This window comes from Lissotriton vulgaris, chromosome 5 (assembly GCF_964263255.1).
Source record: "Lissotriton vulgaris chromosome 5, aLisVul1.2, whole genome shotgun sequence".
Classification (NCBI taxonomy): Eukaryota; Metazoa; Chordata; class Amphibia; order Caudata; family Salamandridae; genus Lissotriton; species Lissotriton vulgaris.
In genome coordinates this window covers 661,933,555-661,953,148 of record NC_141693.1, presented here as the reverse complement: position 1 = coordinate 661,953,148, position 19,594 = coordinate 661,933,555, and the positions used below count along the sequence as shown (strand labels likewise).

General features: G+C 42.6%; 1 protein-coding gene across 1 annotated transcript in view; it reads right to left on the bottom strand.

Annotated features, from left to right (window-relative positions):
* Positions 1-19,594, bottom strand: part of LRMDA (leucine rich melanocyte differentiation associated) — a 1,127,063-nt gene that overhangs the window by 363,621 nt on the left and 743,848 nt on the right. The window contains exon 4 of the mRNA XM_086922091.1: positions 1,065-1,149. Within this exon, the coding sequence (XP_086778217.1) occupies positions 1,065-1,149 (85 nt within the window). The remainder of the gene's footprint in view (positions 1-1,064; positions 1,150-19,594) is intronic.

Genomic DNA, 19,594 nt, shown 5'->3' with positions numbered 1-19,594 from the left:
ATTGTGCTCATAATCAGTCCCTTGTAGGAACCAAACTGACCAAACTCTCTCAAGCAAAATGATTTCTGGTGAACACTTGCTCGTACAAGTACACTAGACACCACACAATTCCACAATTTCAACTCAACCACATACTTCCACTCCACACCACATACATCTGCTCCACTTCAAACAAAAACACATGGGTAAAAATCATTTTTCATTTACAACGCCAACAGCTCAAACTCTCGCAAATGCGAGACCTATTGCATTGCAAATGCTTGGGTATTTGTCATTATTAATGTTGATACAATGTGGTTCAAATCTTGCCAACTGTTTTATGAATTGCAATTTCCAAATTGTAGCTTGTTTTAAAAAAAATCTGAGTAGAATATTGCACTTATCAATTCTAATTGTTCTCTACTGATTGTCTTAAGAGTTTTCGTATTATAGCTTTTCTCATTTCATAAGCACCAAATAAAATATTGTATCATAAATTGTAATAGCATCAAAATATTAGATCTAGTCGATGTTCTATCTTTCTGCAGGACTGTATCTAAATCTAGTGTATTGAGGGCACAGTTTGACAGGTATGCTTTTCCCATAGAGGCCCCTGATGTCACTTTCCAGAATAAAATAGTAATGCGGCCGATAGTCAGAGACATTGAAGATTTCCAAAGGTCAGAGCTTAATTTGAGCCTGTGGTTTCCAGTGCTCAGCACCGGCACTTAATCATCAACACCGGGGCTTTTCATGAGCACCAGTTAAGTACACATTAGTTTACAGGAAGATGAAGTGATCTCCCAGAATCACGGGATGTGAAGCCGATGCCGAGACTCAAACCTGGTTCCCCAGTTCTGAAGTCAGCAGCTCTGACCAGTATGCTACATCCTCTCCCCACTTTTATGGTTAGTATTTGGTTCTGTTTTAGACAGTGATAACATTAGAAATGCACTGGTGCAAGCTGCATTCTGACGAGAGCCCCAGCACCTATTTTTTTTTACAAATTAACCACTGCCAAAGGTTGTAATTTACGGCACAGAAAAGGGCGTCGGCAGAACCCAACAAAAACAATCAGAACCTACCTCGATGTTTTGTGAGATCACGCGCACCGGAGGGCAGTGGACTGTACGGCATCTCAGGGGACTGCGACACAGCGTCATTCGACTCCTGCATGAGGAAAGACAAGCATTGGCCAGTTAACAAGAATGCTACTAAAGCCATACAGATATTGTACTTTTCAAAGTGTCAGGCTCCAAGTCCTTTTCCTTTTATTTGTAAGATCTTTCTGAAGCATGTTTATGGATTTGAGCATTATGCGCGCTCTAGACAGTTAATGGTTCATATTTGGCATGATGGCGCCACATAAAAATGTACGATTAAAATGCTTCAGAACTCCTTGTCCTGAGTGGCCAACAGACCGTACGCTCTTTGCCCGTCCCATCCACCAAAAGAAACAATGAATGTTAGGGAGTAGCTTAAAGGGGGAGGGTTGGGGTGTTACGCCCTGGCATGGCCGGCACAGGTAAGAGCAGTAGGGCAGGTCGGGTGCGGAGCGGGGTGGGGAGAGGGAAGTCAACAAACGACAGGATAGGTAAAAGGCAATGCGGCGAGCGCAAGGTAAGTGGTTTTATTATTTTTTTTATTTCATTTTCCCTATCGTGTCATCTGTCAAATACCCCCCGACCCAGCCCGCTCCCCCTACCCCACCGCTCTTACCTACGCCGGCCAGCATTGTAACGTCCCCCCAAAAAATGTATTCTGTAACAAATAGTTTGGTACAGCTGCTTTAAGTCGGGTATGGTGAGGTGTTTGTCAGATTTTACTTGGGAATTTTGAATGCATATGCAGATAAACACACATACACATTCACTCTGGTACTATCTCTTTTAAAAGTCTTAAAAATGGTTACTTTACAAAATACTGAGTTTTAAGTACCCCTCACAATCCACACTCCTCTCCCTTGCTACTGCTCCTTAAGCAACCCCTCTTGATGAGCTTTTATATATTGTATTATAACAAGTGTGATTATTGGAAATGTGAAGCTCACTCCCACCGCCCATAGCTTGCTTAATCTCCACAATAGCTTGCTTAATTTCCACAATGGCCCCAACAGCGCTGGGATGCCTGGCTTCACCTTGGGGGTACCCAGGAGTGGACATTCCACAGGGAAAAACCAGGAAGGGTTCCTAAACGGAGTGGAGTGGTGTGGCTCCTGGTTAGAGGCAGCAGACCCAGAAGCAGAGGACGGCCCGGGACCAGGGTTCAATTCCCGACGCAACATGGTCAGCAGACTCGATAATTCTCGCCTCGGTGCCTACTCTAACCAGGGATCACACTCGGCAACTCTGGGCATTAGCTTGCCTCATCTCCACAACGGCCCCCCACAAACGCCTGGGATGCCTGGTTTCACCTTGGAGATATCCAGGAGGGAACATCTCACAAGGAAAGCCAGGACGGGTTCCCCAGCGGTCTATAGTGCCAGGACTCCTACGGGTAGCAGTGCGCTTTACAAGACACACACATTTACATTTACATTTAAGCGGTATACGGACAGCGCCGGGACACCTCCGTTGGAGGTAGCTGTGCGCTTTACAAATGGCATTTTTTACTGTCCCAATCTTATAGACCAAACTACGCCCCTGATTAATGTCTGTCGAGGTACAGTGCAAGCCCAGAGAATGAGGCAGCATCGTACTGTTTAACCCACAAATGATTCTGCTCCCTTGGTATAGACAAACAATTCAGTGATTACAGTTTCTTCAAGACCCAAGCCACTGCAACGTCCGGCCTGGTCACTAGCTGTCCTTGCTATGCTAGTGCCTGTCAGCTCTTGGACAAAAGCGACGGGCATACTATAACTGGTAATCAGGTGTGCTGCTGCTGGTGTCTGTCTGTTCCCCCATGTGCCTTGGCCAATTTCATACTCATACTGGTAGTCACATTTACACCAATGCCTAACTAAACCAGTACTCAAGGGACTTGAAGCTACTGCAAGACTGCAATGCCTGAATACAAGATAAACAACAAACCTTTACCTCCAAGAGGCCTATTTCCTGTGAGGTCTCTTCTGTCATCTGCAAATCTATGGTGTATGTGCAATCTCCAGCCATGTCTGCACTCTCACTATGGTTATTGAACTATTTCTGTGCCGCTCTTTTCAGTGGTATGCTACCAGATCTCCCACCACCACCACCATCAAATGTTCCATATAACTTTGATAATTTTTCTTCTCAAATATATTGATTTACATGTTCTACTTCTCTTCTTTTTAACTTGTTTTTCTCCTTTGTTGCTCATTCACCTTCACCCATTTTATTGAGTATTTGTTTTTTTTTTGTACTCTTTCTTTTGGGGCTAACTCTCTATATCTTCTTTTTTCCTTTTACCTCTCTTCTCTTTTCCTTTATCTTTCCTGACCCATTTTCTTTAGGCTTTCCTCCTTACTTTTCTTTTCCACTTTATTTTCTAAAAAGGGACACCTCGTGTTGCCTTTATCTCTTCCTACCCCTTTTCCTGGTGTTTTATTTGATCCTATCTTGCTCAATTACGTTTTAAGATTGTAGATGGTTTTTTGTCTGGAATTTTTAAATATTTTGATTTGATTTTTAGAAATAAAACTTTAGGACCAATACATTGGAGACTGAAAAAGTTGAACTGTTTGGATGATAGCATTCCAATCCTATCAGATGAGACTATCCTTACATCTGCCATGCTGTCAATGACAACTTGCTTAGGTTAGTCCTGAGCCTTCCCTGGTAGCCTTATTACTTTGACCCTTGTTCTTGAGGCACATCTCTGATGATAAATGCCCACTTACCCTGCATATACAGAGACCAAAAACACTGAAATGTCCACAACATGCTTTGTCTTCATCCTTCCTTTAAGACTTTCACAAGCCTCTACCCATGATAGGCTACCTCCTGGGAGCCACCTGCTTCACTGTCTCAAATCTATCATGATCCTTTTGAAAATGTGATCTACTGACCAGCTGAAACACAGCAAGTGAGGGTTTATCAATCGCATCAGTGGTAACAGCACCCAATTTCTTTCACCCTGATTCAGGTACCGCTATTAATTAGCTTGTCACTATGTTCATGTGGTTACAGAACAAAACTACATTTGTGTTACTTTCCTGTTATCACAACAACGAACAAGGTAATGGACAGAATACCTGAATTAACCCCTTAAGTGCGGGGAACGTTCAGCGGACCTCGCGTGCACTACCTCGCTAGTGCTACGCACGTCTGCTGAACGTTCCAATCACATTCGCTCAATGGAACATTCCGTACTAGCGCGGAATTTGCGGCGCAGGCAACGGGTTAATACCATCCACTTGCAATCCCTCTGGGCTGCACCCCAGTACATTGTTTTTCACCCACTATACCAATCTAGACAAAGGCCCATCTTATGCAAATAAGTAACGACTCTCCTCATCATGGGAACAGTCTGTCCCATACTGCCTGGCGAGGACTCCTCCAGAAGGGACCACAACAAACCCCAAACCGGTTTTAGCCTATTTAAGACATGGGTCCCCTGCTCACCTTGCCACTAGAATCAAGCTACACCAGACTGATGTGCCCCAATCAGGGAGAAGCCAGTCCTGTATTGCTTGTGTTCTGGTTCTCAAAGGACCTGACTTGGCAGTTCGGGCGGCAGTGTTCCTACTGGAGTAGGGCCATGACTGATTTGCTTATAGCTAGGTCTAATCTGAGGTGGCACGGTGAGCAAAATAATGATGGATTAGGATGCAGCTGAGTAACTAACAAGGGCTGAGATTAATTAAAACTTTCTACCCATCACACTTTTTTTTAACTGTCTTGCAATATGCACTTTGTCCTCTTCATTTTGCAAGGAACTTGCGATGTCTTGCACGTGTGAGATCCCTCCAACAACCAGAATGGGATGGTTGATAGGCAGATTAATATTTATATCAATGCAGAGACTTCAGAATGGAGTTTGTTAAGACTTTATTTTTAGTAAAAAGTAATCAGTTTCTTTTTCGATCACAAAGTTTTGTATTTGTAGTGGAATGAGTGTTATCAGGTGTTTATTTAACAAAAGCAGCAACACTTCTGGTTTCGTGAGTTTGATGTAGTGGTTTAATAAATCGTTATAGAAAAAAATTAGATAATTGGGTAATCATCAGTGGAGCCTGAGGTGGTAGAACAAGATAACTGAGAGGAAATCCCACAAACAGAAGTAAAGGATGCAGTAAAAGAAGCTGTTAACATGGCATTAGAAAAACGTATATGAGGAGAGGAAGAGTTAAACTAGGGATATGTTTTAAGGAGGAAACAAAAAGGCAGAAAATGTATAAGGAAAACAAAATATTTGAAAAAGTGGGATTCTAATGACTCAGGACAAGGCTGTCCTAAGAAGCAGCTAGCCTCAAAAACACAAAAGAAGATGGTGTGCTATGGCGCCCGAAGTGTCGTTGGTGGCACAAAGTAGACGTGGTCTTTCAATAAAATTTTGGAGGTCAGAATCACCCTTCAGGGCAAAAGGATAATGAGGGATATTATGGATATGTTTTGGGTATGAAGACAATGGCGGTGTCATGGTTTCTTGACGACAGATTGTGCTAGGGAAACAGCCAAATAGGAGTATGCAAAAAATTAAGGGATCTTCGATTCGTCTTCGAATGGCTTCTGATTGGTGGTCTCTTGAGCATTTGGGGAAGTAGTCATGAAAAAGGCTTACAAATATGTTTGGAATGAGATATGAGCTGAATGCTCTCATCCGCTAGTGGAATAAAGTGTGTTACTAGAGATCTTAACCCAGGCTTAATAAGTTTACGTTTCAAATTGGACAAAGAATCTGGAATTGGGCCTTAAAAGTCAGATGAGAAACAGCAGTGCACATACCTGGACCTGCACATACCTGGACTTGAACCTTGACTAAAACGCTTCAAAGGCATGGATGGAAGTAGTATAAACTCATGCAAACGGAGCCAGAGGGCAAGATATTTTGCAGAGAATAAAAATTAAACTATGCTACCTGAGAGAATGTAAGACATTTTGGAGAAAATTGGTCCCAAACTGGGGATATGGCAATCAGGATCCAGGCAAAAATGCAAAGGGCCTTGTGTTCAGGGGATATTTATTGAAGGTTGTTGGGAAATATGCACCTAACTTCACAGATTTGGATTAGGCGAAATTTACACTGTGCAGAATATTTAGAAACCCAGATGTTGTTCTCACAACCGGGAGAAAATGTGTTTTTTGACAGCCATGGCTTGCAATGGTTCCTTATCAGCTACAAAGTAGAGGTTTCTTCAAGAGGTTTCAAAGTGGCAACTGGATTTTTTCTTCAACAAGGAAGAGTATCAAAACAGAGGGCTGGCAGAGGTAGCAGAGTGCAAGCACTCACTTCAGCACAAGTTGATTAGGGAGAATTTTAGGAGTTTGTCCCTTATGATGGTGGGTGGCAACACAGCCTTTCCCCAATTGAAAAAATACAACAAATGATCCACGGCTCATAATGATACTTTTGAGTTTTTGGGTGGGATTGTAGAAATCCCAATTAAAACCAAGGAGCCACATGTGTTTCAGAGGATTGCAGTAGCCTAATATAGGCCGAAGTAAGACAAATGCTAAAAAAAAAGGTGTGATGGTGAAAGTGAGCAGTCCCTTTGTAGTGGAAGAGAATGACAACGTTTGGAGACTGGTGATGCATTTGAGAAATGTAAACAAGTTTGAGGCTTACAGGTAATTCAAGATGGAGATGATTCATCTTTAAAGAACATATTGCAAAAAAAGTTTGGTTAGATAAGATAGCTTTGAAAGACTCATACTTTAGGGTAATGATTGTATAAGTAAAAATGTTCTTCAGTTTCATTGAGGAAGAAAGTTGTACCAGACATCAGTTCGCAGTTCAGCCTCTAATCAGACTGCTGTGTTCTACAGAGATAATAAGGTGAATGGCAGCCTATGTGTGGGGGATAAGTGTGTGGCTGATTGCTTATCAATATGACATCTTAATAAAGTCTCAGGGGAAGATGGGAATAAGAAAGCAATTGGCAATGGTGAAGGAGTTATTGTAGAGCCTAGATTTCATGGGGAATAAAGAGAAATCTATGATGGTGCCATGAGGAAAGTCAGAGTTTTTGGGTTTCACAGTGGACACGAAGGAGGAAATTTGGAAATTGCTGCACAAAACAGTAAGATTAATCAAGTTGGAGATTCTTAATTACTGTCTGTACAATCTTTCACTCTACAATTTGGCTTGTGATCGGTCTTCCAATGGCCTCATCCAGGCAGGGTTTCTGGGACTGTTACAGGGCCTTCCGAACTTGAAAGTGGCCAGGTTCCAGTTACAAAGACAGGATTGCTTCGACTGAGGAAGCCAGACAGAGTTATAGTGGCTTGGGGGGCGGGGGGGCACTAGAAATGGGAGTAGATGTTTTGAAAAGTAGAAAGAAATGAACACAGATTATTTCCAACTGAAGGAGTTTGCGTTGAAAATATTTCAAATGGCATTGCAGAATGGCTTGATTTTATTATGCAGGGAGAATGTGTCCGCAGTTTGTTACATCCATTGTTTGGGTGGTAACAGGTCAATGCAATGGTCAGAATTCACAAAGGAGTTGTGACATCGCTGTCTGGAGACCAGAGGGAAAAATATTAAGTCTTCACAATCAGGTAGCAGTTTCACATTCAAGTAATGTAAAGCATGTCATCGATTGGCAGCGGAATCTGAAATATTTTGCAGGGGTCCGGAGCCATTGATATCCTTTCAAGTTAGATCTTTCTGTGAATATTTTAGCATCAAAGTGCCAAGCTCCCAACTTCTGATTTATTACAAAATTGAAGTCAGCACAGAGCATACAAGTTTCCTCCATTCATATTGTTGCAGAGAATTTTGCACTTTGTACGCAAGTCAAGATTCAGTTGATGGTGAGGACGCCACTGGGTGGGTCCTGGTCTCTAAGAATGATGGATCCTTGCACTATTGAACCATTTCTTCACCCAGCAACGTCAGGCCTTTTGCTGAGTCTTGATAGTGATGAACATCATTTACGTATTGCGGGGTCCTTATTTTGAGGGTACACTGGAAACTGAAGAGTTTGAAAAGCTCTCAGAGGAGGCTTAATCCCTTCTTAGAGAGTCATAAGCACCTGTAACAAGAAAGAGGTTTTGAGGGGCTTGGAGTACATTGTTACATTGCTGCATGGAAAGGACTTTGGATTCCTTCAAGGCATCTAGTCTGATGGTAGCAATGATTTGTCTAGTTAGTTTGCTAAAGGAATACATTGCAGGTCTAATATTTGCTACAGGTCTCCAATTTCGGTAGGTAATACGTTGAAGGAAGGTAGAGCCATAGTTGGAGCAACAGGTAGATCTTCTTTTGCACATAGCTATGAAGAGAGTTTGGATCCAGAGACCACAGAAAACTAGATATTCAACATTATTGGATGTGAATAAAGTTGTTGGATTGCTTAATGGATGATCTACAAATAATATATTCAACAGTTTGTAAATACCAGTTAGATTTGCGGCCTTGCTTTGGTTGATCTCTTTTGGAGGGACCCAGATGTACAAGCAGTGGAAGTTAAAGGTTTTCCACACCGGATACCATGAAGTGCACATTTTAGGACTTTTTCGATTTTTTTTATCCAAAATACGACACGTCTCTGTTGTTGTGTAGATATATGGTACAAAAGGGGGGTGGTAATGGACGGAGCATCTGAACCAATCAAACACTCACACCCAGTCAAAGAATCTGGGTTTAATCCATCACCGTTCTTTAGCCCACTCTGCCACCCCAGTTCAGACATGGCTATATGCAAATCAGTCTGACCCTGTGCCTCATGGGAACAGTCCAGCCCGAACTGCCAAGCCATGCCTTCCCTGGACCGGAGACAAGCTTCCGAGGACCGGTTTCTGGCATTCCAGCCGTCTTTAGCCAGCTTGCTTGAATCCAGTGGCAAAGTGAGCAAGGGACTCACGTCTGAGCATACCCTGCCACACTTATGGCGGCCAAATGCGGTGCAAAAGGGGGGTGGTAATGGACGGAGCATCTGAACCAATCAAACACTCACACCCAGTCAAAGGATCTGGGTTTAATCCATCACCGTTCTTTAGCCCACTCTGCCACCCCAGTTCAGACATGGCTATATGCAAATCAGTCTGACCCTGTGCCTCATGGGAACAGTCCAGCCCGAACTGTCAAGCCATGCCTTCCCTGGACCAGAAACAAGCATCTGAGGACCGGTTTCTGGCATTCCAGCCGTCTTCAGCCCGGCTTGCTTGAATCAAGTGGCAAAGTGAGCAAGGGACTCACGTCTGAGCATACCCTGCCACACTAGCCATGTCTGAACTGGGGTGGCAGAGTGGGCTAAAGAACGGTGATGGATTAAACCCAGATCTTTTGACTGGGTATGAATGTTTGATTGGTTCAGATGCTCCGTCCATTACCACCCCCTTTTGTACCGCTTTTGACCGCCATAAGTGTGGCAGGGTATGCTCAGACGTGAGTCCCTTGCTCACTTTGCCACTGGATTCAAGCAAGCCGGGCTGAAGACGGCTGGAATGCCAGAAACCGGTCCTCGGAAGCTTGTTTCCGGTCCAGGGAAGGCATGGCTTGGTAGTTCGGGCTGAACTGTTCCCAAGAGGCACAGGGTCAGACTGATTTGCATATAGCCATGTCTGAACTGGGGTGGCAGAGTGGGCTAAAGAACGGTGATGGATTAAACCCAGATATTTTGACTGGGTGTGAGTGTTTGATTGGTTCAGATGCTCCATCCATTACCACCCCCTTTTTTATTTTTATTTATTTTTTTATTTTTATTTTTTTTGTCCTCATTAGCCTTTACGCCACCCATTTCTAACCAAACGATACCGCCTTTTGTGTAGAATATGTGAGCAGAAAGCTGGAGGTGCCTCCTCCTGGGGTGGAGTAGGTGATAATTCCATATTAAAGATGTTATGTAGGTGTGTGCTCATCAACTTTGGCACAGTGGATGTAATATGTAATGATAGAGACACATGTAGCTGCATCTGCGTTGACAGTGCATTCGCTTGATAGAGCAATATTAGTACTTTGACAAACGTGTACTTTAAAGCAGTGGAACATGCAGCTACACTCAATCCAAAAGAGCTTTGAACTTGCATAATGCTAGCCCGTTGTTTGGATATAAAAAGATAATTTTTAAAGATATGAAAGCGGAATTTTATTAGACAAGGGGCAAACATTATACTGCATGATTCCTCCTGTTAGATGTAAGTTATTTGTTAACATAAAAAATCAAGACAAAGGATAAAGAGATATAATTAATAGAGGCATATTTAAGGAGTGCAGTAGATACAAAGATTGTTTTGGAAAATGTTTCAACCGAATATTCATTTGCATGGTAGTACAAAGAATGAGGATCAGGTTTGTGTGATTGACGCTTTGATTTTGAGAGACTCCGAAATATTATTGTGGCACACGACAGACTGGCTTCATTTCCCTGGAGGGCTGGAGGAATTAGTGGATACGTTTTTAAAACCCCCAGGCTGTTGCTGGTGTACCTGACTCAGATTTAGAGTTTGGTGGCGAAGGACTCCGTCCGAAAGGCAATGTAGTACCCTCTCTGTGAAACAGAAGTTCCGCCCCCTCCTTTAAAATCGAGTGAAACTGAAGCATGTCTGTGGCAGAGACTACTCAGTCTCCGCTGCTGACATACACATGTGATGGCCCGAGAGAGTAAGGGCGGTCTGAGGTTTGGTTATTTGACCGCCTGCCCGATTTGGAGTGGGCTTTCAAATAGCCGATTTTCTCTGGCGGTAAGGGTCCCCCACGGGTAAATTACCCCCTAAATCATGGGAAAAATCTCCCAGGTTGAGGGAGGTCAATATTTTTATTATTTTCAAACAGAAAATCCTGGTTTGGGATCTTGCTTTTGGAAATAAATAAGAAAATAACAAAAAAATTATTATAGGTTTGCCATACAGCTCGGTCCGTCAAAATTTCATTGCATTAATAGGAACCGTCACCGTAACAGCGGTTCCTGCGAATTGAAGAGACGTCCTCTGGGCCAGTGGACATCTCTATTTGGAAGACGGAGCCCCCTTAGCATGGTGGTTGGAAAGTACTCCACTATTTTGACAGGAGATTCTCCGTCCGCCAAACTCTAAATGAAGCCCGCTGCCACTTTATTGCAGCACGCACGGTAGAAGGCACAGAGAAGAGGATGGGGTAAAATCAGAGAGAGTGGGAGAAGAGAGACAGAAAATGGATGGATGGAAAGATGGAGATTTGGGAATTAGTGAGGTGGGGCTCGCTTGAGCATTTTTGCCGGGGCTGCTTTTTGTTCTCGGCCCAGCCCTGATGAAGGAAGGTGTTTGGGTGAAAAGAAAGTTTATAAGTCTTCAGAGCTTAAAAGAGGAAGGCTCCAGAATGCTGTGGGTGGTTATACAGTGACAAATCCCACCAAATTAGCGGATGTTAAAAAATCCCTTCAACAATACATATACTGGCCCCTCCAGTACAAGTAGCACCGTTGATCTTGTGCTACTTGGATCTTTGCTGCCCCAGAGCAGACTGTGTTATCTCTCATTTGATCCCGTTTTTCCAATGCGCTCGCTAAGTTTTTCCACCTCAGAGTTCCAAGTCTTTCCGCTAGCGCCAAGATGCCCCTGCTTTACAAATGCACTCATTCATTCATCTTCCCCTGCTCAATATACATGTACCCCTAGATGCATCATTGTAACATTTTGCGATTTCTTAATTGCGAAAATTAAGGATTGGCAATTAAGAAATCGCAAAATGCTATGCATCAAAAAATCGCAAAATATTTTGCGATTCGGTAATTTTCCTTAATTGCGATTCACCATTTGCGAATCGCAAATAAGGAAAACCCTTCCCATTGATTCCTATGGACCAAAAGGCCCATAGGAATCAATGGGAAGGCATTCACATTTTGCGAATTTCAATTTGCGATTCGCAAAATGTGAATGCAATTTCAAGGGTTCAGGGGGGGTTCAAAGAACCCCTCCCTGCACCCCTGAAATTAAAATGTAAGTGCAATTTACACACACACATGACCCAAGGACATGTGTGTGTGTGTAAATTAAAACTTTCAAATATGCAACTAGTGCATGTTTGAAAGTGTTCTGTAAATTAGCATGAAGTTGAACTTCATGCTAATTTACCCCTTCCAAATTGAGAATTCGCAATTGTAAAGTAATCATGCATTGCATTTAAGAAATCGCAAAATTGCGATTTCTTAAATGCAATCGCAATTTCAGAAATCGCAAAAAAATGGCAATTTCTTAATTTGCGAAAATAGCAAAATGTTTCATGCATCCTAAAAACGGGATTTGCATTCGCAAACGGCCTAATTTTGCGATTCGCACCGTTTGCGAATGCAAAAACCCTTGATGCATCTAGGCAGTAATAACTGATACTACCTCAGCCCTGTAAGCTTTTTACCTGAAACATACGTCCTCAAAAATATATAAAGGGAGGGCGGAGGCGTACAATACGAATTTAAGCTTTTCACTGTTAGATCACGATGCACTCAGTGGTAAACTGCACTACAATCCAGTCAACATTTCCCTTTTGTGGCGAGAAGCAAATCGCTTCCGAGACAAACTCCCCTCTAAACTTAAGTATTCACCGCGGGAAACCGAGCACAGCAGCACCAGGAGCCGTCACTCAAACATCCTTCCAGAGGCCTCTAAATTCCCATCATGGGAAGGCCTTTCCTGATGCACTGCCCGGAGGCGAGGCACGCACCTCTCAGATAATTCTCGACACATTTCAGCCATCAATCACAAATGGAGAAAAAATGGACCGTCTGAACTGCACTTAAAAGCAATAGAAGCGTTTTGCACAACGTGTGATTTATATAGATGATCTCATTGGTGCTATAGCCTTATTAATAACATAAGTAAAGATGAGAAATGGCCTATTTAAAGGTGGGATGAGATGTCTTGGCAGAATGGCTTCTGACTACACCTGCGTCTACTGCTGTAGCAACAGCTTCCACTTATACCAATGTCTTTTTACAATAGTTTCCTCACATAATCACGTTGGCGTCCGCAGCTTCTAACTAGACCAACTCCTGCCCAAACAAACTCACACGACCAACCACACACAGGAATTTCTATCAATTAGATAAGCAGTACAATTTATTGTTAAATTATTAATATTTTTAACAATACTGTAATTAAAAACAAGATTAGTAAAAACAGATGTGTTTATGTTTGTTTATGTTTAACCAATTTATAAAGCGCACTTTGACCAAGGTTTCATGGCGCTGTTGAGACTGTACTGAGTAGCCTGATCTGAAATGGTAGCAGTGGGAGAGAATTACTCATGTGCCTGTGTAAACAGCCATGTCTTAAGCTGCTTTCTGAATTGGAGCAGATGGGGACAGGACCGGATCTCCAATGGGAGTGAGTTCCAAAGTTGTGGCGCCAGGTAGCCAAAACAGCTTCCACCATGCCGTTTGCGTTTAAACTTTGTGCTGACCAGCAAGTTTTGATGTTTAGAGCGGAGGTCACGGGAAGGGATATATCTCACGATTAAGCTGTTAATAAACATAGGACTGTGACAGTTTAGGGACTTGTATGTGAGACAGGCGGGTTTGAAGGTGGCACGTTGGAGAAGTGGGAGCCAGTGAAGCTTTTTTATCTGAGGTCTGGCCGATTGCCACTTAGGATGTTGATATATCAAACGTGCCGCCTGGTTCTGCACAAGCTGGAGTCTCTTGATCTGAAAAGAGGGAAGGCCTAGATAGATTGAATTTGCATAATCTAAATGCGACAGGACTAGGCCAATCACAGCTTGTATCAGTGCTGCCTGGGTGAGCAGGTGATGTATCTTCTGGATTTTACGTAGTTGGAAGAAACATTTAGAAACAACTGCTCCCACCTGGGTGTTAAGGGACAGGTCTCCATCAATAATCACTCCTAAACTTTTTACAGAGGAGGAGGGTTTAGGAAAGGGCCCCAGTTCGGCCGGCCAATAATGAGGGCCCCAAGAGATGCGACTGTCTCCTATTAGCAGTACCTCCGTCTTTCCAGGGTTTAGCTTCAAATGGTTATGATCCATCCAATGACGGATGAACACCATAGTGTCCTGAAAGTTGGTTATAGATTCGATAGAATTATCTATTGTAAAGGAGAGCTGCAGATCATCTGCATAATTGAATGTTTTTACTTTCCTCTGTTTTAAGGCTTTGATCAAGGGGAGTAGATAGATGTTGAACAGGTGTGGGGACAGGGAAGAACCCTGGGGGACCCCACATGTGGTACTTAACTCAGAAGCTGTGAAGTTAGCCAGGCGAACCGCCTGTGAGCGATCTTCCAGAAATGAGGTAACCCATCTCAAGGCCCTGCCCTGCAGGCCTGCCCGTCCGACACGGTCCACCAAGATCTTGTGGTCCACCATGTCGAACGCGGCTGACAGATCTAAGAGGACTAAGGCCTGGGGGGTTCCAATGTCAGCCTCCCTTCGAATCTCATCCAACACTGCCAAGATAACCATCTCAGTCGAATGACCTGGACGGAAGCCTGCTTGGTGGGGGTCCAAGTGTCCAGACTCTTCTATGAAGGTGGACATGGATTTAGCGACATGTGCCTCCAAGACCTTGGCTAGAAATGGGAGCAAGGAGATGGGGCGATAATTGGACGGGTCAGCTGAATCGCTACCAACCTTTTTGATCAGAGGGACCACTGTAGCGTCCTTGAATGATTTAGGGACGCAGCCTTGGGTGAGTGATAAGTTTAATAAGGAGAGAGCAGGTTGGGGGATGGTGGAGAAGCCTTCCCTCAATATATGAGGGGGACAGCAGTCTCTGGGAGAACCCGATTTAACCTTAGACATCAAGGAGATAAGAGATTTGTGATCGATCGTTGGAAAACTATCCAGGGTACGATTGTTCGTGAAGGAATCAGATGGGATCGCGGCTGATGAAGAGCAAACAATACTGGCTTTGATTGTAATGATCTTTTCTATGAAAAATGTATTTAATTTATCACATAATTCCTGTGTAAGGGTAGGTTTAGATGTCACTCTATCAGGGTTGGATAGTTCATCCACTATTGAGAAGATCTCTCTTGATTTGTTTGTGGACGTTAGGATCTTGGAGGAAAAGTAATCTCTCTTGGCTGATTTAATTGCTATGTTATATTTTGCCTGCTCTGATTTATAAAGGAGTTTGTCTCCAGGGTCATAGCGAGCTCTCCATCTCCTTTCCTTTTGGCGGAGTAATAGTTTCATCTCCTTTAGTTCGGGGGAGAACCATTTATGGGCATCTGCCTTCCGGTTTATTTAGATTTTTTTGACAGGGGCAAACTGATCACTTGCTGTTTTTAACCAGCCGGAGATCTGAGTGTCCAATAGGTCCACGTTCTGGTCCGGATTGGGTATCGATCCGGCCAGAAAGTTATTAAATTCAGATAGATCAATGGATTTCCAAGATCTAGCCGACCCACCCTCGACCAGGGGGGATTTATTCCTGATAGTCAGAGTGAGGTGAAATTTAACTAGACAGTGATCGGACCATATACACGGGGCTACCTGTAATGCGGAGATGATCGGAGTTGTTGTCCATAAATGGTCCAGTATATGGCCTTTATTGTGAGTAGGTGTGGAAATATGTTGTTTAAGGTTAAAGTTAGATAGAAGATTGGTGAATTCAAGTGAATGGGGGCCGCCAGCTTGGTTATATATTATATATATATATATATATATAGGAGATAGTATATGCTATGAGGTTTATTCCAACAAAGCTAAAAAATCGATAAAATAGCACCCCCGATGCATGCTGGATGAATGCAGACTTTCACCTATATATATTCCAGTTGAAGGCACAGCACCGAAACACCTAGACTGTCCATGTTTTCTGCACAAATGGTGGTTGAATAAACATTTGAAAAAGAAAGAAACTACCTGCTCAGACACTTCTTCATGGTGCTGTGAAGTCCAAGTCCTTGCTGCATGGAGGGTTGGAGAACGTGAATTATATATATATATATATATATATATATATATTGCAGCTCCGTTTTCTCTCGGAATTCTCAGAAAGAAATTGCGGCACTCGCAGGGAAAGTGTTCGATATGTTCTTAATCAAAACCACTCAGCAGACAAACGCGTTTCGGTTTTCCTTCGTCAGTGTCTACCTTTGACACGGAAGGAAGCGAGTTTAAAAGCTCTTCATCGCATTTTGCATGTACATAGAAAGAGGACTGACGTTTACCCCCGTGAGAAACAATATTGCATAGTGAATTACTTTTTACTTTAACATTCAAAAAAACACATTCGAAAAAGGCGCTGTGAAATACATTTCAACCAATAATTTCGGGTGCTTTACATTTCCTATTTCCGAAATTAGTTACATTCTGTGTAAAGTTTATTTGCCTTTCGTGTGTGGTGTGAGTTATTCAGCCGTGGATCGGCATTGCTCACGGGGTGTAATAAATTTCCTGAAAGTTAATTACAGAGTTTATGCTTTGCCTAAGTGGGAAGCTAATTCCTCATTCCTGTTTAATCCCAAAGGGGCCTTTGTCTGGAGGTCTATTATGTAGCGGGATTCAAGCCTTCTTAATTTCCGCAACCTGTCTCCACCCCTTGGATCCACTGGTATGTGATCTAGCGCAAAAAATTGCAACAGTTCCCTATTGCTGTTGTGCCTAAGGGCAAAATGTTTTGCTACGGGATAGTTGAAATCCTTATTCATGATAGCACGTTGGTGCTCCAATACACGTAACTTGACGTTTTTTACTGTGCTGCCTATGTATTTCAGTCCACATGGGCATAATAGGCAGTAAACAACATGGGTGGTGTTACAAGTGAGAAACTTGGATATTTTCTTGCTATGCCCTGACCCTGGTATTTCGTATGTTGTTCTCTTCTTGCTCCTCTCGCAGGCTTTGCATTTGCCGCAAGGATAGAATCCTGGCATGTCTCTGATTCTGCCTGTCGTTGTGATTCTGTCTGGCAGGTGACTATGTACAATTTTATCCCTGATAGATCTTCCTTTTCTAAAGGTGATTAAGGGAAAAGCTGGAATCTCTTTTCCAATGACCTGATCCGTTTTTAGGATGTGCCAGCTCCTCTTTAGGATGGTTCTCAGATGATTTGAATCTTCTGAGAAGGTGGTTATCAGTCTAAATTTTCCTTCATTTAGATTTGGTTCTGATTTCTTGATTTGTTCCTTTAGAAGTTGGTCTCTAGGGATTCTTTCCACTCTTTTCAGAAATCATCTGAGAACCATCCTAAAGAGGAGCTGGCACATCCTAAAAACGGATCAGGTCATTGGAAAAGAGATTCCAGCTTTTCCCTTAATCACCTTTAGAAAAGGAAGATCTATCAGGGATAAAATTGTACATAGTCACCTGCCAGACAGAATCACAACGACAGGCAGAATCAGAGACATGCCAGGATTCTATCCTTGCGGCAAATGCAAAGCCTGCGAGAGGAGCAAGAAGAGAACAACATACGAAATACCAGGGTCAGGGCATAGCAAGAAAATATCCAAGTTTCTCACTTGTAACACCACCCATGTTGTTTACTGCCTATTATGCCCATGTGGACTGAAATACATAGGCAGCACAGTAAAAAACATCAAGTCACGTGTATTGGAGCACCAACGTGCTATCATGAATATGGATTTCAACTATCCCGTAGCAAAACATTTTGCCCTTAGGCACAACAGCAATAGGGAACTGTTGCAATTTTTTGCGCTAGATCACATACCAGTGGATCCAAGGGGTGGAGACAGGTTGCGGAAATTAAGAAGGCTTGAATCCCGCTACATAATAGACCTCCAGACAAAGGCCCCTTTGGGATTAAACAGGAATGAGGAATTAGCTTCCCACTTAGGCAAAGCATAAACTCTGTAATTAACTTTCAGGAAATTTATTACACCCAGTGAGCAATGCCGATCCACGGCTGAATAACTCACACCACACACGAAAGGCAAATAAACTTTACACAGAATGTAACTAATTTCGGAAATAGGAAATGTAAAGCACCCGAAATTATTGGTTGAAATGTATTTCACAGCGCCTTTTTCGAATGTGTTTTTTTGAATGTTAAAGTAAAAAGTAATTCACTATGCAATATTGTTTCTCACGGGGGTAAACGTCAGTCCTCTTTCTATGTACATGCAAAATGCGATGAAGAGCTTTTAAACTCGCTTCCTTCCGTGTCAATGGTAGACACTGACGAAGGAAAGCCGAAACGCGTTTGTCTGCTGAGTGGTTTTGATTAAAAACATATCGAACACTTTCCCTGCGAGTGCCGCAATTTCTTTCTGAGAATTCCGAGAGAAAACGGAGCTGCAATTTACTCACGTGGGGCGCCACCACGAGAGGCACCCGCCTGCGAGTGACCTGGATTTTGGTGCAACAGAGCTGGAATATATATATATATATATATATATATATATATATATATATATATATATATATATATATATATATATATATATATATATATATATATATATATATATATGTATCCCAAGGTGCTCTGCAGCAAGGACGCACTCGACAGCAGGTAGGTAAAACCATTCTTTTAATTGAATTTTGGAAGCAGCATTTCCCCGTAATTGATTCCTTTCGCCTTTTTTGCAGAGCACCTTGGGATACATATATATATATATATATAAAAAAAATATTTTACCTACTGGCATTCGACAGCAGGTGGTTATAGTTAGGTAGTTAGGACCAAGTTTCCATAGGAAAACATTTTTTTGACTTGGCTATTACTTTGGCGTAGTTTGACCAATCTGTATGAAATTTTGCCCAAAAAGTGTCACAGTGGGTACTGTTGACTGGGAAAGTTTGGGGGTGGTCTATGCAGTGGGGTCCAATAATTTGGGGCGCGAAATAAGGTTGCTTTTTAATGTTAATTGCCATTGGAATCTTTAGCCACCTCTACAGCCCAAACCGCTGACCGGACTTATACCAAATTTGGCAGGGAGGTAGATGGTGGTTCAAGGAAGTGCCATTTTCTTATTTGATGTAAATCTGTTCAGTATGTTTGAAAAATGTAATTTAAAATTTATAGTGATATCTCTGGCCACGGATATTTCGCAGTGGTTTCGTGATTAATCGCGAATGCACGCGCCAACAGGAATGCTCTGTTTGGCTGGACGCAACCTGAATAGGAACGTTGCAGCCACATTTTATCTATCAGGCACGGTTCTGGGGCTGAAAATCTGTGTGAAAGCCCACATAAGGGGTAAGGGTGGAGATACTCTGACCCCATGGTTGAGAAACGGATGTGTTAGTGACAGACGTTATGTGTCCAAAATTGATTTTTTCAATAGTGCATGATAGTCACAAAGACAACGCAACTGCCAGGGTGGCCCCCGTGTACAATTCCGTGGACATCGCAACTATCAACGTCGCCGTGAATATTGAGGAAAAAAATATCAATGAATCATTAGTGTGCACTGCTATAGAGATATTGATAAATGTTTTTATAGATTTATTTATATAGTGAGTTATCTACCGTGATGGTCAGAATTAATTATATAGTTATAAATTTTTATGTGCTGATAACTATTGAATTCTTGCTTTTGCAATGTACCCGCGACAATCACGATGACTAACGTCATTGCGTTCTCCGGTCTCACAGCGAAATCAGAAAATAGATTTTAGAGATAGTTGT